Source organism: Typopeltis vanoorti, chromosome 6 (assembly GCF_054136105.1).
Source record: "Typopeltis vanoorti isolate ZY-2024b chromosome 6, IOZ_Tvanoo_1.0, whole genome shotgun sequence".
In the NCBI taxonomy this organism is placed as follows: domain Eukaryota; kingdom Metazoa; phylum Arthropoda; class Arachnida; order Uropygi; family Thelyphonidae; genus Typopeltis; species Typopeltis vanoorti.
Window position 1 is genome coordinate 53,850,819 of NC_143554.1, and position 23,323 is coordinate 53,874,141.

The window sequence follows — 23,323 nt, forward strand, 5'->3', positions numbered from 1 at the left end:
TCATTGTTGATAGCGATATCTTCATGCCCGTTCAGGATAGAAGAGTGTACAGTGAAATTCTAAGTGACCATCCATTACTTAATAAAAATTGATATCACATTGAAAAGAACAGCATATTAGAAAGCTTTAAAAAGAATTAAAGTTGAGCAGCTTTTACAACTAATTGTAGACTCGACTATACAAACATTATTGAATAAAAAAATGAAACAAATGAAAAACAAGAACCAAACCTTGGAGTCTCAGTGACAAACTCTGAAGAAGACATTGATTGATTGATTCAGCCAGAGAGTCATGTGGTAAAGTTTTCTACAAGGATAAAAATATAAGAACACCATGGTGACACAAGAAGTTAAAGAAACAGTCCTGGAAAAGAAGAAATCTACCAAACGTTTCTATCAAATAAGTCGGCAGATGCCCTAAAAGAATAGAGAAAAAATCGGGAGCTGAGCTGTGTGTGTGTGTGTAAAAGTAGCTAAAGAAAGGTCATGGGATGACTTGGTAAGAGTATGGAAAATAAATATTAGGAAGGCGACAAAATGTTCTGAAGGATATTGAAGAAGCCTAGAAATCAAGGGAGATACTGTAAAAGGAATCAAAGATGATAATGGTGATTTGGAGTAAATAAGTTGAAAGACTGTTAAACGAACCAAGCAGTGACAAAATGGTACCAGAAACGGTATCAGTTTTTCACCTTAAGACAAATAGTTGAGAATCGTGGGAATAATGATAAGGATCTGTACTTAAGTTTGGTAGACCTCGAAAAGGCATACGACAAGGTGTCCAGTGAAAAGCTTTTCAAAATACTTTAATTATGTGGGGTTAACGGAACATTATACAAAGCAATGCATAGTCTGTATTTAAGTTGTAAGTTAGAATTGAAGGAAATACAGGAAGATGATTTTATGTAAAATTAGGGGGTAAGACAAAGATGCGCATTATCTCCACTCTTATTCATCATCAAGAAAGTGGCATCAAGCCTGTTATTAGAATTGGAGATGTCAAACTTAGCTCTTTGTGTTATGCAGGTGATGCTGTACTCCTAAACACATCTAGTGCAAGTCTGTCTCCAGGATTCATTAACTAAGCTGAATAACAGCTGTAACAAATTTGGCATGAAAATCAGCAATAAAAACATCAAAAAATAGGCAGGAGCATAGAAAACTTCAGCTACATTCTGAATGGAGATCCTATAGAACAAAAGAATATTTCAGCTATTTAGGCGCAGTTTTTAGTGAAGGTAGCAGATTAAATCTGGAAATAGACAGCAGAATAAGCAAAACTGGTATGGTGGGTAGCCAACTGAATAAATATATATGCAATAAGAGGGAAATTAGCCAAAATCAAACTAGCAATATACAAGACAGTGTTTGAACTAGTTTTTAAGTTATGGATCTGATAGTTAGGTTAAAAATAAAGCACTTGATCAAAGACCACAGATATGAGGGTTCTGAGAAAAATTAGGGCCGTGAACCGCTGGCATCAATGACAGAATCATATTAAAAATGGAGATATTAGGAAGGAATTTGACTTTCTTAGCATTCAATAATGTGTAAGCAGAGCTGATCTAACGTGGTATGGCCACTTAAATAGAATAGGAAGAAAGGTTATAACGTGAGTAACAGTGTCATAGTAACACCCCTTGAGGGTACATATCAGGAAATTGATAATGATATAGTATTTGATAACACACACGTGAGGATATCAGCCTTCCTTCTTGTCTACCTGTTTCTGTAATTTCTTATGGTGAACACTATCAAATGCTTTTTTTTAATATAATCTGTTAAAAGATAATCTTAACATCTTTTCTGCATTTTCAAGTTTCTTTGTAGTATCTGTTATACTGACGATGTCCCCAATCGTTCTGTTTGTTTTTCACACATTTTGCATATTCTTTATTTCATTTGCTATTTTCGATTGTATTCTTTTTTCAGTATAATTCATAATAGTAATTTTGTGGTTCATTAGTGTTATTGGTCTTTAAATATCCTTTTCGGGTTGTGCATAAAGATAGAATTCCTGAGTTCATCAGGAACACCCACCACTTTCATAATACCAGATAAGTGTTTAATGCAATTTTGATGTTTTTTCGGCTATATATTATGTAGGTGCATTCATGGATACGTTCACGGGTAACAGATATATATGACAGAGAAAGAAATATTTGGTATTTTTCTAGTTGAGCTCAGGATTTTATTTTATTTTATTTTTTTGTTTTAATCTTGGTTCATAATACATAATCAGAAGTTTGCTGTGTTCGTTCAAACATGCAAAGAGCAGGGGACGGGCACTGTGATTCTTCAAAGAGAAGACACATGTGTAAGTAGTGTCTGTCTGTCCTCAACCCCATCATTTCCGTGATAATGTAACTGCAGTCTCTCGAAACCCCGTAATATTGACTACGCATATAGTTACTTCGAAAGCTTTCGTTATGTTCAGTTAAAACACTGGCTGGATCCATCCGAAAGCATCACGGGCGGGGAGTTTTCATGAGCTTAGTTGGTAAGAAACAACTGAGCTTACCTTCTTCCTTACTCCAATCGGTAATGGATGTCTACCCTTGTTTTTAAAAGCTTGGATTCGAATCCAAGAACTGTACTCTTTCAAATGAAAGCGACATGGCATTTTTTTTTTAAATTCACTCTCGACTGGCCTCCTACCCTGCATTTGAAACAATCCAGCTCTTCCATTCTAACTGAAGAACAAATATAGCTTTGTCCTTTCGATTGCACTATGCAGGCGCCATTTATGGGAGCAAGCGAGAACTTATTAGTTGGGTTGAGTAGAGCAACTGAAAATAACCATGGGAATCCCGTTTTTTTTTTTTTTTTTTTAACGTGGAACAGGTCGTGTTACTTATTCCTTGTTGTTACTTAAAAATGTTTTTCCGTTTTTTTAAAATATTTCATGATCCAGTTTTTATATTATTTCATTCTTTTTTTTTTTTTTTTTTTTAGTCAGTATTTTTAGCGATACAGCCCCGAATGTAAGAACAGTATTCAGTGCATGGATAATTTGTATAAAGTTAATAGCTGTTCAGAGATGAAGTACCTCCTCGACCATAACAGAAAACCTAAATTTTGGAGGCTGGGAAGGCAATATTTGGCATATCTTTATGCCAGTATAAATTTGAGATAAGACGGAATTATTCTAATATAGAGATTTTGGTCTTAAAAGTAGAAGAGCCTTCTCCCCCCCCCCTTTTTTTTTTTTTTGTCTTGGATTTGCGGTTGACTGCAAAAACTATCATTATTATTATTACGGCGACTCCAAGGAGTCCTTAGACTCATAGTATCTATCATACTTTGCTTTGAACTCATTCACACTAGCGTTAGTTAGTTAAAAAGTTTGTGAATTAAGATTCGTCCATCCATGACACATAATGTGCATCTAGACAGAAAGATGGCAACCCAGTTGCAGTATTCAGAAGACATGCCTCATGATTGGAACTGAATAGTCTTTGTACCCAGTCCGATCAGATATCATAGTATGTCAACATCAACTACTTGTTTCCCTAAATTTTACATGCCATTTTGGTCAAAATGCCAAAGTCATCTACAGTAGCGTAATCCATAGTGGTGATCGCTTATTAGTTGAGATGCTTCGAAGTCGTAATAGAAGTCGATGTCAGTGGTTTTCTCCCGTTCTTTTTTGAACTGAAGTGAGTAAAATGAAACGGTAATTAAATGGCAAAGAATTACTGTTCCTTCTTAGGAATGGACGAAGGCTAATTTCCAGGCTGCAGGATACGTATCAGTGAAATATAATAGTATAAATACATTTTCTTCTTTTCGTCCTTTCAAAATCGATTTTGGATGTGTTGATAGATAGCCATAAGCAATTTCATGCTTCTGTATTAAAAAAAAAAAAAATGGAGGTATCAATGAAAGATAATTGCGATATGACCGCTTCTTCCTTTGTCAAGTCTTGGCACACTTCTTGAAAAGCTAATGCTTAGATAATAGAAGGAATAAACCTGTCCATGCCAACAAGAATTGCTACAGTGATACATTCAGAGCAAATGCTTAGATTAGAGAACTGAAAACAATAATTCATCTAAGGAAAAGCACAGAAATCACGAAACCATTACATTTGGCAGCATTCCTATAATTCCAAACAACACGTGGATAAGTAAGGCAGTGTTTAATAAATTGGAATATTTTAAAGATTAAATCGGTTCCAAGAATTAAACTATTTAGAAATAGTTTAATTCTTGAAATAGAATAACGTGAAATAGTTATTAACAATGTACAGTCAATGATTTGAAAAACTGCATTTCGATTAAAATTTTGATAACTTTTCTGCAGTTTCATAGTCTGAACGCTGAAAACCATAGCATGATAGAGCAATAAGGAACTAATTTATTTTTATTTTTTAAAATTTGCTGATTGCATATGTAGTACGGGCTGGTATAATATGAATTAATCTGGGAATCCCGCTGTAGTGATGAGGCATAAAACTTTTTTCAAGTTACTTCAGACCTCCAATCTGGTCCAAGAAAATCAATCTATCAGCAAAAACTGCAGTCCATGCTACAGTAGGGCTGTATCCCCCCCACAGGTTAGTTTGATCTGAAACGCTATCCAAATGACCAGTCCGGCTATTAAATGGGCAAAAGGTCACAGATGTATCATTTGAGAACTGAAAATATAAAGAGAACCGTGACGAATATCACTTCAAAAAGAAAAAAAAAAAAAAAGCGAACGAAACCGAATGATAACAAAGCATGACCGGAGAAAAAAGGAGAGAGTCCAGTCTTCAAAAAGCTATGCTTTCGGAAGATTTTGACTGTCCTCTCGAAACATCGTTGGTCTAGTGGATAGTTTTGCTTCTCTCCATGGTACTGGGGTGTGAAACCACAACTCAGTTGGTTCGAATCCACATTATGCCATGGATGTTTCTAAATGTGTTAGGTTGGTCTCCCAGTTTCCAATTAATATAAACTTTAGCTCACTCATGACAAATGTACTATATGTTTGCAACTTTTCTCACTTGGATTCATATATATTCGGGGATGGTGGGGTCTGTAAAGAAAGGACGATGCACCTTAATGTCTCTGTCGAAAGATTACCACAATGATTATCCACCACCTTTTGAATAATTTTGTAATGATTTGGATTTTTTGTATTTCTTGAAAGAAAACATTGTAAGTCAGATGTGTAGTAGTTCCTACTTTCGCAAAAGAGGCAAACCGCCCTTGAATTTCATAGGTATGTTATATAATAGGAAACGTTAATTTAAATATAAAAACAGACCTTTCATCGTAGGGAGAAAGTCTTGTCTACATCAAGGTATTAAGCATATGTTGTATTTAACAGCAAAAAGAGATACTTAATATAGTTGTAAGAGGGATTCCATTTCATAGCACTGATTTTGGTGTGATTAACATTCTTCTAATAATTTTAACTTTGTGGTTATAATGCTACTGGCGCCATCTCGAGGTGATGTGATTATAATGCAGAATGGACAGCACAATCTTCTCCTTTAGGCAAAGAGCATGCGTTTAAAATCGTCTAGAATCAATCTTCATCAGCGGCTAGAATTGAAAAATAGGACCATACAATCTCATCTATCCACAGCTGGTCTTGAATCAATACCCTTAACTTCCGCTTTCGGATAGGCTCCCGCCAAGTTTCATGTAACAACCATAACGATAAAGTGGGGAGAATAAATTAGTCTTAAACGACCTTTCGCTTAGCATACATGACATGCCTTGTCATATAGCACTCACTGTTGCACATGTTCGAAAGATAGAGAGAACTTTGTTCATCATATGAATTAATTACTTGTTTTCATTTAAGAGTAATGCGAAAGAATGTCAGCTAAACGATAGAGATTTGTTGTTGTTGTAACTCTTAAGGAGGTGGTTTTTTAATTAATAAACATAATTTCGCTGCCAGTAATCCCGGCAAACATCTTAAGGTGTTATGTCATTGTGTTTGATGAGATCAAAACAGAAACGATGTTTGGAATATCCACACTTCTTTTATTTTATTTATTTTTTCTGGAAGCTTTTCCTATTAATTAAATTCCTGACTTTCGAATCTCCACCCTTCTAAGGTGCGCGCACACCCATCATCTTCCATGCAAAATAATAATAATAAAATAAAAATAAATTCAAATATATCGTTTTATCAACTAGTAAATCCTCAAATACCGCTTCTCTGTTATTAAGCAGCAATGGTGATTGGGGGTTCAGGCATTCTCCCCAGAAATTAAAGCATAGAAACCAAAGGTTTCGATAAATAAAAAAAATTAGGACTATCCATATTTTTTATAGGAATTTCATCCATATAAAAGGCTGTTAAATTTATTTTAATTTAGCGAGTTTGCACTGAAAACCAGTGGCGGCTTGTACATAAGCATTGCGACACTACCGCAACCCCCCCCCCCCCCAAGCTAAAAACGAAAAAATTAAATTTTGTTTGTGTTTATAAATAATAGCAATGCTTACAACATTATATAAATGCAATACAACATGATAAAGGTTACAGCTTATGTTTCGACATTGATTGAATAGTTAATAATTGGATTTGTTCGATTAACGCGTTAGGTTACAAAACAAATGCACTGCGATCTAACGCAGTGTCGGAATTATCTTTGGTCAGTTCCGGCTAGACGCGCCGATATTCGTTTGCACTTGTCACTGCCAGGGTGACCACCCAGCAAAAATATTTCGCACCAACTTATGCAGGAAAAAGGTACTAGATCTGGAAAAAAAAAAAAAGTATTAAATTTTTATTTGCTTTCGTTTCACTTATTTAGGGCATTTTACGATATTACTACCTTATTATCATAGATGAACTCAGTGTAAAACAGCTAAATTAATACTTGTATGACAAATATTAAAAGAAAAAAAAGTCAGAACTCACCTCACTGTAGTCATCTGTGAATCCAAGAGCTGCAGTTGTCAATAATCGTAACAGAAGTCCCAATTATAACTAGCACCAGTGGTGTAGCTAGAGCTTCCCTGAGTTTGCCGCCAATGATGTATAGGGAAATAAATTAAAACACTATGTTATTTTTGAAGTAAAACTTTAAATTTCAACATTCTAAAGTGTTATTTTTCATGCTTTTCTGTTAGCAAAATCGTCGATGACATTGGCGAAGTTTATTTCATAGTAATGTAGGTAATTCTTAATCAATTTTATTCAGAAAAACTCCTCTCACAATTAGCAACACTAACAGCAATTGTGAAGAAAATTACAATACAGTAGTATTACAATATTTGGGAATGAGTTCTCGAGACTGTATTTTATAATTAACTGCAAAAGTTCAAAAAGGTTCAAAGCTAGGGAGGGGCGGACCACCCCCTTCTCCCCTCTCTAGCTACTCCCCTGTCTAGCACTTAACACATGTATTAATTTACCATATAATTTTTAGTCTCATTTTAGTGTTTAAAATAATGTAACATTAAATTTTCAGTTATTTAATATGCTATTTACATATATACAGGGGTTCCCACTCACAAGAAAAATACTTGAAGTATTTATTCGTTATTTTTGCAGATTTTGCTAAATTAATTAACCCTTCAGAAATAGTAGAATCTGTAGCTGATGAATGTTTCAATTTTTCTTTTGTCGAAAGGAGGCCATTCATCAAGGGAGATGTAGTTGATTTCTTATTTTATTTTTTGTTACTGCTGAAAATATTCTTTCAGTTGCTGCTGATGAATGAGGGAGGCACAGTATGGCTTTAACTAATGTTGTTAAATTAGGAAACATTTGTTCTCCTACAGCATTTTTTATTTCAAAAACTTTATTCCAAAAAACCATGAATTCTTGACCTTTTTTTTTTTTTTTCAATGCTTCTACAGTCTTCAATAGTTGCCATTCTCTATCAAGCTCTTCATAACACCCCTAGAAATACATTTTCTGTCTAAAAACTGATCATTGTCGGCTGGATTTACCTTTTCAATGGGGATTCAAATTATGCTGTGCATCAATAAAAGGTGGTTACTCATATTAAAATATTTAATTTTTCCACTTGTTTTCATTGTTGTAATGATCGTGCGAGAAGTGTTTGAAATAGTGAAGAATATATTTTCATTGGCTAATGCCGGTCAGATTGCCTGAATATGGGATTGGGGGGGGGGGGTAAATCATGTTGTGTCATTGAATGTGACATATGGGGGTGAGAAGAGAAAAATATTATACTCATATGTCTAACACTCATGTTGTTATTATTATTATTATTCTGAAGGAAGAAAGTACTAGATCTGTTGATAAATGTACTAGAACACTAAAAATTTATAAAAAGTACTAGATCTAGTATGAAAGTACTAGTGGTGGTCACCATGGTTTACTGCACGTAACAAGTGAATCCGATGCCCGTTGAACAGTGTCGCTACAGATAAATTGTATGCTTGCACGCATTATATCTGTGAGATAAGAAACTTTTATTATTGGGCAAAAATAGAAGAATGGATTTTATTTATAAATAATAATTTTAATAAAGCATATTTTTTAATATGTAAATTTACTTATTAATAAATTGATTACTGATTAGGAAAAAATGAATGATTTTTGTTATTTTGTATATGCAGCACCCCCACTTAAAATTTTCACTGGCACCAATAATGCCTGACTGCAGTGTTTTCAGTGAAAACACTGCAATTGGGCATATATAGTTTCTGTTTGATACAAAGGTAGAATACTTTTACTTCCCGTCCCCTCCTGAAGATATTTTTCATAATTTGTAATAAAAATATACATTATTATTTATTATAATCATCATTACATGAAACCTCCAAGAGTCTAAAGACTCATTGAGCGAGGGCACCTACTCAACAACTCTCCGTCTCCACCACTTAATCCACCTACTACAGCGAACTGCCACTACCATCGTCGCCTACACATACGGCATCTATTGCCCACCACTACCAACTACTAGTTGTCTGCAAATCGTGTGTGTTCTCGAGGCCGATTTGTCTGTATGCGGGATGAATAACCCGAGTTACATTTTGTAGTTTGTAATATTTATTTAATAAATAAATAATTAGTACAGTGGTTTATCTTAGAGGCATTTTAATTCCAAATATGAAAATCATTATTAATTTATAAAAACTCAAATATATTAATATAATACATAAATATATGTAAAAATTAACAATTCTAATTATTGTACCTTTCAAATGATAAGATCTTCTTCAATAAATCTGGGTGGTCCTTTAAAATTTTTTGAAATTCCAAGCAGGGAAAATGAAAAATAGATTTGGCAACTAGATTTTTTTCTGTAACTGAATATTAAAAGCACACTTCCGTTTTTGTCTCTGCATTTTTATAATAAAACTGTAATAACTCATTAAAGTTTAAAAAAAACATTAATAAAGAGAAAAGATATCCGGAAAAACCGTCACTGTTTGTCATCGGCAAGCATTAATATATTACTACATTTGTGAATAGAGTTGTGCATATTGGTATAGCCATGAATGCGCATGGCTCATGCAGGAGATCATGTTGTGATGACTGAGTGAATGAGTTCAAAAGCTGGACATTTTGGTGTCCCACTAGCTCTTCTGACAAAAGCAGAATGTATGGTCACCTTACACATATAGGATCATTTCCTCAGCAATGTCAAACTCCCAACCTGGGGAATTGAGAAGTCATTCTCAGCCAACCCCATGGTACATTTGTGTTAGTACCATGGGTTTGGCTGAGGATTAGATAATCAGGGAAAACCTGCTCAAGAGACCAAACTTGGATATTTATCAAGCCACAGAAAACTGGGGATAATTTATTTACGTTATAATATTATTCATGGAATATGAAAATAAATTGCATTAATAAAACACAATCACAAAAGAAGAAATAAACATACCAGTTGTTCTCCCCCCCCTCCCCCATAAAGCGAAGATGGTTAGTCCTAAGGGAGAATGCAAAATGTGCATATATGCATATCTCCAAGGACTTGTTTCAAAATCTGTTCCTCACTCCCTTCTATGCTGCCATCACACAAGGTGAAAGAAAACAGAAGGAAATACCTTCTGTCCCCCCCCCCTCTCTCTCTCTATCCAGTCTGTATGTAATCCTGTAAAATCTTAGTTGTCGTGCAGAAATGGCTTAATCATGTCATTTATTTTCTCAGGCCAGGATTCTGCATTTTATTCATGGTTTTCAGACAGATTCCATGTAACAGTCATTGCTATGGTCCATGGATGAACACACATCAAAATTTTCTCAGTTCACAAAAGTTTCAAAAGTTACTTTCTCAGTTTATGAAGGTTTGATATTTGCATTAACAGACATTAAATCTGAAGACCAAACATCTAGGAAACTGTTTTCAACTCAGAGTAAATGGCAAACTGACATCAGTAGATGTGGATAGAAAAGTCAGTTTTTCCCTTAGCATGACCATTTATTATTGTCATTTGAGTGAGTAGCTATATGTTCCATACAACTGTTCTGACACTCTTCACTGGTCCTGAGTTCACATTTATCTCTAATCAACATAATTATTGCACTGTTCCTTTATGAAACGTATGAGGAGGCATGCTGTTAGCAAATTTAAATGATGGTGTTATCAAATTTTAATAGTAATATTCCACATATTACAATATCCATTCATCTGAAAACTGGCATTGCTGAAGTGCTCCTTGAACTCTTCATATCATCATCATCATCATCAACTTCCCGATATGTACCCTCAGGGGGTATATAGGATAATTATGGTAGTACTACATGAAAAAGTTACACCATTACTAACTTCCAGTAAACAATTTTCCTCCAACTTAATCTGTCATCTGTCAAGACTCCAATGTTTATCAGATCTTATATTTCTTTCTTTTAAGGCACTTTTTACTATATTAATCCATCTACATCTTGGTCTTTGTCTGTTTTTTTTTTTTTCTGCCAACCTGGCAAATAACTCTTGTTTTGCTAATTTTAGTTCTCCCATTCTGTTTGAGTGACCAAAGCAGCTGAGATTAGCTCTACTAACACAATGCTAAAAATGTACATATCAGCAAGTTCTTTCCTAATATTCTCATTTTCACTGTGATACTGCTATTGATGCTATCTGTTGACTCCACTAATTTTTCTCAGAACTCTCATATCAGAGGTCTCCAGTCTTTGATCAAGTGTTTTTTTTTTTTCATAAATTTAATTTGTAATTTATTTCTAATTTTAATTTGTTTTATTTCTAACCCATCTCTCAACTCCATTAGTTAAAATTGGTTTGAATGCTGTCTTGTATGTAGCAAACTTGGTGTTTTGACTGATTTCTTCCTTATTCCATATTAATTTATTATTCGTGACACCTCCAAGGAGTCCGAAGACTCATCGCGGGAGGACACCTACTGTACAACTCTCCGTCTCCACCTCCACCACCAATCATCAACATCAGCGGCATCTACTGGCCACCACCACCACAGCTAGTATTTTTTTTTCTGTAAATTACATGTGTTCTGAAGGGCCGATTTGTCTGTATGCGGGATGAAAAACCCGAGTTTCCTTGGGGTGGGAGAACCCTGCTATGAGATTGAGAAAACTCTGTATGAGATGGGCTAACTCACCTTCGATCGAAAACGTCCATATAAAGATTCCTTCTGTCATGACGGGAATCGAACTTAGGCCTTTTCCAATCAAAAGGCAAACGTATTTCTTCCAATTCCGCTGTGTAGGCGCTTATTCAGCTGACTTCCTACCATTCCAGATTTACTAATTCTGTTATCTATTTCCATATTTAATTTGCATCTTCTATAAAAATTGTACCTAAATAGCTGAAATGTTTTATTTTTTTGATAGGTTCACTATTCAGGATATAGGCTTTTAATGTTTCTGCCTATTTTCATTGTCTTTTTCTTTTTATTGTTAATTTGCATACCAAATTTATTACAATAGTTATTTAATTTAGTCAGAGAATCTTGCCGACTTGTACTGGATTTATTCAGAAGTATAACATCATCCACATAAAGTAAAGGCTAAGATTAACATTGTCAATTTTGATATCAGATTTAATACCACTTTCCCTCATAATGTGATCCATATAGATAATGAATAACAGTGGAGATAATGTATACCCTTGTCACACACCTGATTTAATATCAGACCGTCTTCCCATACTTTCCTCAATTCTAACTGCTGACTTACAGCTTAAATAGAGACTATGTATTGGTCAATATAATGTCCCATTTATACCATATAACAGTTGTATTTTGAAGAGCTTTCCTCTTGGCACCTTGTCATATGCCTTTTACAAATCAACAAAATTTAAATAAATATCCTTGTTGTATTCCCAAGATTTCTCAACTATTTGTCTTAAAAGTGAAAACTGATCCAGATAATCTGTTTTTGGCCTGAATTAGCCTTTTATAATAAAGTACAAGAGCATTAGATGAGGGAAAGGCATATACTGCCATTTTCGTAGACTTAGCGAAGGCATTTGACAGGGTGCCACATGATAAGCTGATATTTAAGTTGCAGCACATGGGTCTGGATGTCAGATTGGTCAACTGGATTCAGGATTGGCTGTCCGATAGGTATCAGAGAGTTGCATATGGTGGGGCAGTTTCAAGGAAGCAGAGGGTTACAAGTGGGGTCCCATAGGGCTCAGTACTGGGACCTATATTGTTTAATCTTTATATCAATGACATTGTCAGTGGATTGCAGGAGATGTTCAGTTGTTTGCAGATCATGCAAAGCTGGGAAGGATTATTAGTAATAGTGCAGATGCGGCAGCCCTGCAAGAGGATTTGAATAAGCTAGATAGATGGGCAAATGAATGGGGAGTATCGGTTTAATGCAGCAAAATGTGAGGTCTTGAGGTTTGGGAAACATCGATGGGACACTGCATATTCTATGGGAGGAGTTATACTAGAGGAAGTAGGGGAGACAAGAGATCTGGGATTGATGATTGGTAGAAACCTTAAATTTAGGGGACATATTGCAAAGGTGGTGAAGGTAACACAGAGGATTGCTGCAATAATGAGAAGGACACTGACCTGCAGAGATAAAACAGTTATCATTCCATTGTATAAGACCCTGATCAGACCACACTTGGACTATTGTTCTCAGATTTGGTCCCCAGGATTTGAAGGGGATAAATTAACTGTGGAAAGTGTACATAGGTGGATAACAAAGATGGTTTCAGGACTATACAATAATAGTTATGAGGATCGGCTGAGGGAATGTGGACTGCAGAGTTTGGTGGATAGAAGAAGAAGGAGAGGTGATATGATTGAGACTTTTAAACTGTTGAGAGGTGGTTACAGTGTTGACACTGGGGAGTTCTTTCGCTTGGTTGAACAGTGGGAAGGAGTGATGACAAGAGGCCATCCCTGGAAGTTACGAAAGGAAACTGTGAGCAGGACCGGCCTTCTCTATAAAGGGGCCCGGGTACAAGAAACCTTTTGGGGCCTTAAAATATTTTTCAAAGGTAAAAATTAAAGGATTTGAAATAAACATATTGTAAACCTCTTACCTGCAAATGATTTTGGCACAAGAAAACAAAAAAAAACACATTCGAAATATAATACATTTCTGCAAATGTGTATCAACTGTGCCCACTCGAACGTGGGGCCCAGGTGCATTGCACCCACTGTACCCCCGAGATGACCGGCCCTGACTGTGAGCAAGAGGGTGAGGAGTGGTTTCTTTGCATGGAGGGTGGTTGAACCATGGAATGCATTGCCTGATGGAGTGATGAGAGCGAGAATGATCAATGAGTTCAAGGAGTGGTATGATAGACTTTGTGTTTCTTACCGGGGGGGACCGCCCCTCGATGAGTCTTGATAGACTTTGTGTTTCTTAGGAAGGACCTCCCATGATGAGTCTTTTGACTCCATGGAGGCCTGAATAATAATAATAATAATAATAATAATTTAGCCATTTCTCAAGTATAATTGCATAAACCTTACCAGAAACACTCAGGAATATACCTCTGTAATTCTCACATTGTTTTATTTCCCTTTTTATAGACGGGTGCTTACAGAATTCTTTATAGAATTTTTTTTTTTTTTTTGATACTTTTTAAGTCGGCCTGAATACATATTCAAAGCTTTCAGTTTTTCTAGGATGAGAGGTACAAGCATATGCAATAGACTCAGGCATGAAGTCTGTTGATGAAAGCAAAAATCTTCACCCCACTTCTTCTTGTGTCCTGTTGATCAGGGTCAGTATTTATATATGCCATATTTATATATGGCAAATCTTTTTTTTTCCCCCCATAATATTCAAAGTTTAATGCTTGTTTGCTGAAATGTGCATATAAATGCTTAATAAGTGTTGCAGTAAGTTGAAAGGGTATTTTAATAAATTTCTTGATCCTGTATACATGTGGATATTGATATTTTAACCACTACACTGTCAAAGCTTATGCTTTTTAACCCTGCTATATAAAAGGTAATTGAAAATAATAAAATCAGACAGTTTAAAATTGCTGCCAGATGTAGAAAATAAATAATAAAATTGAGATTAATATAAAGACAAGTTCCTGTGGTTATTTTTCATATTAAATAGCTCTAATATTATTATTATTATTACATGACACCTCCAGGGAGTTCAATGACTCATCGAGGGAGGGCACCTATTCTACAACTCTCTTGTCTCCACCAACTACAACAACAGCATCTACCGCCCCCCCCCCCCAATTAGCATTTCCACAGACAATCACAAACATCCATGCCCACGGTGGGATTCAAACCCGCAGCCTTTTGGCTGGAGAACGGATACACTAAACCACTCGTTCAACCAAGTCGGATTATATGACCACATATAATCTTTATTTTGCTAGTTTCTTATATTCTTTGGCACACTCTATCAGAAATATAGAAGGGAAAAATCATCAGGTTATCTTGGAAATTAAAATAGAATGTCACCATGATAATGCTGAGATTTACCACATTTTTGTTGTTCTCAGATAACGTTTTTTTCTTCATTTTAATTTTTTAATTTTTCATTTTTAGTCTGATAAGCCAGACCTGATTTATGATATCTTTGTTTTTCAACATCCACAACATGTGTTTTCATGCATATTTCTCCCAAACACCCAGTTTGGCTGATATAACATATACCACATGCACACAATATTTCATATACATTCATCTTCTTGGGAGGTGGATAAGGTTGCTTGGGTGATTTTAGCATTGTGGAATTCATTTTCATTCAAAGATTTTCAGGTTTCAAGTTATTTTTCATGAAAAGGAACAATATACAAACAGCTAGATGGGATGGACAACATCCCCCCCCCCCCCCTTTCAAAGCTAACTTTTGTATGGAATTTCTGGAAAACTGAGCACTCAGCCACACATAAACCAACAATTTGGTTACTTGTAGGTGATTTATTTGCTATTTGCCTTTGTGAAATAGACACATTAGATACATTCCTTGTGCTTTTAAACAGCCAACATCCAAAATTATATTTCACTGCAGAAAAGAAACTGTCTCCCCCTTCCCAGGCACACTTGTGAAAGGACTATCAAATGATTCATTATCCTTATCTATTTATACAAAACTTACACATGCAGGAAGATATTTACATAAGCAATCATATCAACACCCATGCCAACAGTACAACATCCTCAAAACACTTATACAGAGAACTAGGCTGTTTGTTTGAATGACACAGCCCTTGAAACTGAACTTAGTACATTCAACAACACTTGTTTTTAGCTAATGGCTACAACTTTATGAAATTGACAAAATACTGAATGTTCTGTCCATTCCTTCTGCAACTGACACACAAGATTACAGCTAAACTTCTTCCGCTCTTTTTATATCATGATATCTGGATAGGTAAATTCTTCTTAGATATAATCTCTATACCACTTTCAAAACAATCATTCAACTGGATACCTTCATCCATTCTCTTACACATACTGGAGTATATAAAGTTCCTCATGCCTGCAGTTTGGCATACTTTGGACAGACTGGTAGATCTTATGCACATCTGGGCAGGTTATGACTGACAGACCATGCCCTGGATTAAACGGAAAAAGACAACTGTGCTACATAGATTCACTATAAGTCTGAGAGACTATTTTTACAATGTGCATCAGCTATGAAGCACTCCTTTGACCTTAGCTGCATTAATTTGCCAAATATATGTAGTTTTAAGGTTATAGCTTGGGCAAGGACCTATTTCCACCTGACATCACACATCTCTTCCATCATTGTCTTCAGTCTTCCTTTTTTACTTGATAGGGAAGTTTTACTTCCAGAATATGACTTGGCAATGGATTTCCTTTTATCACCTCCCATTGCTGATTTATTTATAGAAAAATTTGAGGATGAAGTCCTTGCACAAGCTATTCTACGACCCTATGTATGGTGGAGAAATGGATAATATTTTTATTCTCTCAAAGCACACTCTTAAAAGATCCAGAAGACTTTGTATGCTTTGCAGATATCGCCGCCCGAAAATTAAGTGTATGCTGGAAATTGAGAAGGATGACAAATTAAATTACCATTTTTTGGATGCTCTTATTACGAAAACAAATGGTGAGGCATGACATTAAATATCTACAGAAAACCAACCCACATGGGAAGATGCCTGTGCCAGTTCATTTCACCATTCTCATCAAATCTTAGGTGTCATCACAACTTTAAAAATCCATGCTCTAAACATCGTTAAGAATGGAGAAACAAAAAAGAGAGAAGAACTTAGACTTCTGTTCAACAGCTTCTTCAAAGTGGCTATTCAAGAAGGTTATTAAACAATTGTTATTCTCTGAAAAACCAACTTGTATGACTCCAGAAATTAATGACAAGTGCACCATTCCTTTACCCTTCATTGGTGGAAAATGTCAAGACAGATAACTCAACTATTTAAAAAAAAAAAAAAAAAACAGCAACATTGAAACCTGTCCATATCTTACAAAACTTTCTATGTTATATTTGCTGAATATCCTGAAGTTCTTGTCTAATCAAAACTTCCTCCAGTCTAATCAACGTAAACTTTGCTGCATGAATATGCAGCAAAGTTTACGTTGATTAGACTGGAGGAAGTTTTGAACCATATAAGAAAGAACCCCCAGGCAACATTAAATATAAAAGTTAAAAATAAAATAGTTATCTCCCTGCATATCTCTGAACATCTCATGATTTGGATGCCATCTGTGGAAGAGATGTTTTCACTAGAATGACTAAGGAGTCTTCTGAAGTGATTTGCATGGCACTTTAAACCAACCAGAGCCTTATATTTCATGATATTTTGAATTCTCTAATTCATTTGTGTAACTTACAAGACCTCTATTATGCCAGTAACTATCTACAGGCATTACATAACAATGTATATAATGTATCTAATTCCACTCATGATTAGCAACTTTATTAGCAATTGCTTTCATTTAAAAAAAAGAAAAAATGGCTGTTTAAATGTTAAGAAAAAGAAATCTTGTTCTGAAATGCTTTTCCTGACAATGCTATTAGCTAATTGATGCCAAAACATGTTGAGAGTGATTTTACCATACCCCATTGGTTTGCTCATTCATTGATTACATCTGAATTGAACACCTAGCGGGATCCAAGCTAATCATAATATCTGCTACAGTTTAGTTTCAGTCCTAGATACATATGATGGAACCTATGGGTCAGTATTTTATGAAGTTCATGATCCAACTTGAGTGCTCAAAGAGAGGATAGTTGTGCTACTCACAACTATCCTTTCCTTACTTACTTATGTGTATGATACCTTGTTGAATGCCTTCACAAAGACCAGTAGTATCGCCATGTAGCCATTCACTTTATCCAACTTAATTATCACTTTTTTATAATAAAGTATATAAATTACTAAGGCATGACCAGCCTATCCACACACAGAAACAAACTGCCCCTCCCATAGTGTATCATAATTTCACCTTTGATCAACTTCTTCAATACCTTAACAACTACACCTGAAATAATGGTCACTGTAATTTTGTAACAGTCTTCAAGATTCCTTTATGTAATCTGCCTTCTTTCCACTCTCTTAGATGAAATCAGAGAATATTCTCATCATTTAATAGCCCCCCCCCATGCATATAATATTGTATTCTGTTTTGCTTTTTTTTATTGTCCCATGTGTTTTTTGCTTGCATAATTCATTGTCATTTGCTTGCATGTTCATTGTCAGAATTGTCAAAAAAAAAAAAGACATTCTTCCACTTATTTCCTTTAATGTATGTATTTATAGTTGAGAATGATTTTCTGATGCATCACTTATATCAACACTGTAATAAGGCACAAATACACCCTTATTATTATTACTTAACACCTCCATGGAGTCTAAAGACTCATCAAGGGAGGGTACCTACTCTACAACTCTCCATCTCCACCAATCCCAACTACCTTCATCATCTACACCAATGCCATCTACCGCTGACCATCTACCACCACTAGTATTTTCAAAGACAATCACAAACATCTATGCCCACATTGGGATTCAAATCCGCAGCCTTTTGGCTGGATAGCGGATATGCTAACCACTCGGCCAACCATGCCGACCAATATTATAATAATTTTTATTCTTATTCAATGCATTGCATTATTTTTTTTTTTAGTTAACTATATCTGAATACATTTTTGAAATAGACAAGACTGTGTTATTGTGAGAAAGCCAAACTCACAAACTGAACTGCTGAAAAGGGAATGCACTGAAAAGGGTACCCATTTCAGAAGTACATCTGTGATACTGCAGAACTTTATGATATTGATTTCTGTTGAAAATGTACCTTTTGAAAATAGAAAATTGTTTTCAATGTGTTTTTCAATAATTATTTAAACCAATAGGCATGAAGAAGGAAATGTATAATTAAATTTCAAGTCAATAAATTGTTTATATAAAACAAATGAAAGCATTGTGAATTAGTGGAGTTACAAAAATGGAAATAAATCAACTGGAAAATTTTAAGGCAAATTTTTTTTTTTTTTAAATTTTCAGACCTTCTACCTCTGTATGTGACATGACCAGCTAACTCACCTTTAGTTGAAAAGTTCGTATAAAGACTTTCATTGCATCCTAGATAAAATTTGAACCCGAGTCTAATGTAGGGCAGAAGGAGAATTATATGGATATAAAATATGCTTTTTCTTACTAGCATTTATATAGATTTGAAGCACAGCATATATAACTGAGAATAGTCCTTTAAATTAATGTCAGTGGTGGACTTTAGATTTAAAAATATCTCCTGTATAAGGGTATAAATTCTTATATAATACTGACATTTTTGATCAGTGTGATAGCACCTCAAGGGCTCCTTATTTACTTTTAGGGTATTGAAACCATCCACTCTGGCACTAAAGTATGCTCTTCCAGTGGCAAGAAACTTTCTATATCCACCCCCAGGATGGATAGTTACCGTTTTTCCATGGCCAACTTAGAAGGTAAGTCAGATAATGAAATTTTTTTTTTTTTCTATAGAAAAAAAAACACTAAAATAAAATAATATTTAAAACAAAGACAACAGGCATATTTTTTAATTTGAAAGTGACATGTTTGTTACAAGTATTGTGAACAATTGTGTAACACTGGATGCATTTTTTTTCTTTTAAATTTATATACTTAAAAAATAATAAGTGACTTATTTCTGAAAGGCTCTCATACACTATAAAAGCTATATTAGTAGATATCATCAAGAAGTTTACAAATTTCACTGTTAATGTTAAATTCAGAAGGCTATTGTAGAATCTTAAAAAATTTAGTTATATTTAACTAAATATTCAACATTCAACATTTTTATATTCAGCAAATTCAGTTATATTCAACATTTTTATTTTCAGCAAATCAACCAACATTTTTACTAAGATAGCAAAATTATATGTAGAGCTTGAGCCACCTCTGTAATGAGTTGTTATGATATGCATTATATACTAAGTTGCTTTAAATTCTTATTAAAAACGATTTTCTCTCCCCTTTGTTGGTTCTTTTCAAACTTGGGATATCTATTCTAAATATACATGCCTTCACATTATGTAATCAAACTAATGTTAGAACTTCTTATTATTATTCCTTCCCTCCTCTTTCACCTTGCACTGTCGAGGATTTTTCTACATTTAACGTTACCCTATGCCCCCCCCTGGTGTATCCTATATCTGTAGATGCATGTGTACATGGGCCAGTTTGCTTCTGGGAGATGAAAAACCTGAGTTTCCAGGTGGGGAAAAACCCCCTACCTCCATATGAGACCAGCTAACTCACCTTTAGTTGAACGAGACCAGATTTCTTCACATCTGTGCTGAATTTTTACCTTAGATTATTTTGACATACATCTTGCAATTACTTGGATATTAGTCAGAGTTTTTAATGGAGTAGAAAATGAAGGTCCTTATTCTTTGTGCTCATAAAACAACTGTTTTGCAGGGTTTTTTTTTTCAGCACAAAAATAACTGAAATATTTATTTTTGACTTGCACTGTCTTCACATTTTGAACTGTTCATCTTCAGACAGTTAAACAATTTACCAATCTGGTTGGCTAAGGGGATAATATATCTGTGTGGGTGGCAGGCTGTGGATTTGAATTTCACCATGGACATAGATGTTTATGAATGTCTTTAGAGAGTAGATGAAGACCTGAATTGCATTACATAATTTGAGACCTAAAAATTTCCACAGCAGGATATTTCCCAATTATCTAACCCATAGTTTACCTGCAGCATTCATGTACTATGTGTTTAAAATCCGGTGTCACTGAGGGTCACAATATGGGAAACAAAAATTAATTTTTAAGACAAAGGGATTTCATAACAGAAGGTTGATAGTTATCATGAAATTGCAGAGCAAATTGCACGATTCAAATATTTTCATAATTATTTGTGTTCTTTAAGAGAACTATAATAGGCTTTTGTATATAAGTTTATATATAAATATCTGTAGTGATTTTCTCTTGCTTTGTTTTATAAACTGTGATTTTTTTTTTCTACTGTTACAGATAGTCAAGATGTTGAATTAGATGCTATCCTAGGAGAGCTATGCTCTCTAGAAACACAGTTTGATCAGGAGATCATGTATAAATCACCTGCAGCTCAGAACAGCACCTCAGGAAAATGTTCACGATCATCGACAAGCACAGGAATACACAGTCAAATTTCAGGTGTGGCTGGTGGAATCAATCTCCAATCTATGAATATTCAGCCTAACCAAAAATTTATTAGTCACAGTCGGTCAAGTTCAGGTGGTACAAGACCAAAGTTTGAAATTGGTGGACTTCATGTTGATTTTGATAGTGAAGAACACATTCGAGGACAAAAATGTGATTTAGGATTGCGAACTGATAGTCCAGATAATGACTCTGCTTTTTCTGATAATGTTTCTATGCTGTCTTCTGAGTCTTCAGCTTCCTCTGGTGGGGTACCAAGGACTGAGCCATCTAGTCAGTGTATGTCATCACAGAGTAGCAGTATGTCTCTTGCATCATCGCCAACACAGGTAATGTAAATCATTTGATAAGTTGCATTTTTAAATCAGTATAGTCCTTATTTAGTGTTTATACTTTTGTAAAATAATATCATTGTAGTGGGATAAATTGCTTTATTGGATCTAAGAATTAAAAATTGCCCTTGTAGTTTATGATAGTTTAGGAGATACACAACATAAATTGTGTATCTCCAAGTTCAAAAGCTATAGGCTTGTGTTGCAAGTACAGGATGTGGAGTATGACTGGTTTGAACCTAATCCTGTCTCAAATCCCATAGTCTGCATATATTATGGGAGTGACAGTTTTACTTAGTTTGTATGTGATCATTTTGGTTAATTGAAACTTTCTTTGCAGGGAACACAATTTATCCATTTAATCCACTGTAGCGATCAAGTTAATGTCATATTTACTCTTATAGTTATTAGCAAGACAGCAAAACCTTAATTACATTTATTTTACTTTCAAAATAACAACAGACATATATCATAAAATATGAATTTAACATGTGATGTTTATTCATTAAACAAAATAGACAACCTAAAATTGAAATATGAACAAAAAATAAATATTCTCAACAACATGTGCAGGCATTGTTATTATTATTGCACAACACAGATAAAAATTTCTGATTAAATTTAAAGACAGTTGATTTAATTTAGAAATCACAAAAAACATGAAAATAATCCAGAAGAACAGTTTGTATTAATTGGAAAAATTGGATGAAAGTAATTAAATTAAGACTGCATAAATTAGAAGAAGAAGAAAAAAAGTTCAAACAATTTTTATATAAGGCTGAAGACAAACCCATATATAATATTGGAAGATCAATTTTAAATTCTTTACCAAATCAAGTAGTTATGTCAATAAATGAACAGCAATTAAAGCATTTCAGTTTTATATTCACTATGTTATCGTTTATAATGATGTTTTCCCACTGGTTCAAGACACAAGAGTATATAGAGGATTTGAAATAGGAAGTGATCACTATTTATTTTTTGAGCAAGATGACATTTAATTTCATATTGAAAAGAAGAGTGCATAAGAAAGTTTTAAAACAAATCAAGGTTAAGAAGCTTTTAGAGGTGAGCTGTAGACTCAATTACACAAACATCATTGATGAAAAAATGGAAGAATTTGAAAACAAGAACCAATGCATAGAGATTCAATGACAAACACTAAAGAAAATATAAATTGATTCTGCCAGGGAGACATGTACTGACGTTATCTGTAAGGATAAAAAAATCAAACTCCACGGTGGACTCAGGAAGTTAAAGAGGCAGTCAAGGAAAAGAAGAAAGCATATGGAAAGTTCCTTGCAAGTAAGTTAGCTTGTACTCTTAGAGAATACAGAGAAAAATGTAAGAAAGTGAAGCACTTTGTAAAAATAGCTAAACAAAAGTCATAGGAGGACTTGGGTAAGTAAGAACATAGAAAATAAATATCAAGAAGGTGGCAAAATATTCTGGAGGCTATTGAAAAGGCTTAGAAATGGAGGAAAAAAGTACTGTAAAAAGAATCAGAGATTGATAAAAGTGACATGAAAACTGAAGATACAGAAATTCTGGATGTCTGGAGTAATTAATTTGAAAGGCTGCTAAATGAAACAAGCAGTGTCAATGTTTCCTACCATCAGCATGATGGTAGAAAACTCCAAACAGGAATGAAGTCAGGAATACATATCCATATTTGAAGTAGAAAAAGGCATCAAAAATCTGAAATGTGGAAAGGCAGCTGGAATATGGATGTATAAAAGTTTTACAGTGGCTGCATTGCATAATTCAGAAGGCCTGCTCAGAGGGTCAAATTCTGGATGATTGGATCAGAGCTGTCATAGTGCCATCTATAAAAATGGAAATAAACCTAAATGTAAGAATTACAGAGGTAGTATCTTGCTGAGAGTTCCTGTTAAGATTTACACAGCTGTACTTGAGAAATGGCAAAGACGTATTGTGGAAGGGAAGCTTGGTGAAGAACAAGTTAGATTCAGGCCAAATAGAG

The 23,323-nt window shown here is 34.6% G+C and overlaps 1 protein-coding gene across 1 annotated transcript in view; it reads left to right on the top strand.

The window, feature by feature from the left end:
• LOC150105459 (uncharacterized) overlaps nt 1–23,323 on the top strand; it is a 344,499-nt gene that overhangs the window by 238,000 nt on the left and 83,176 nt on the right. The window contains exons 3-4 of the mRNA XM_090394830.1: nt 19,184–19,295; nt 20,840–21,336. Coding sequence (XP_090250956.1) covers nt 19,184–19,295; nt 20,840–21,336 — 609 coding nt within the window. The remainder of the gene's footprint in view (nt 1–19,183; nt 19,296–20,839; nt 21,337–23,323) is intronic.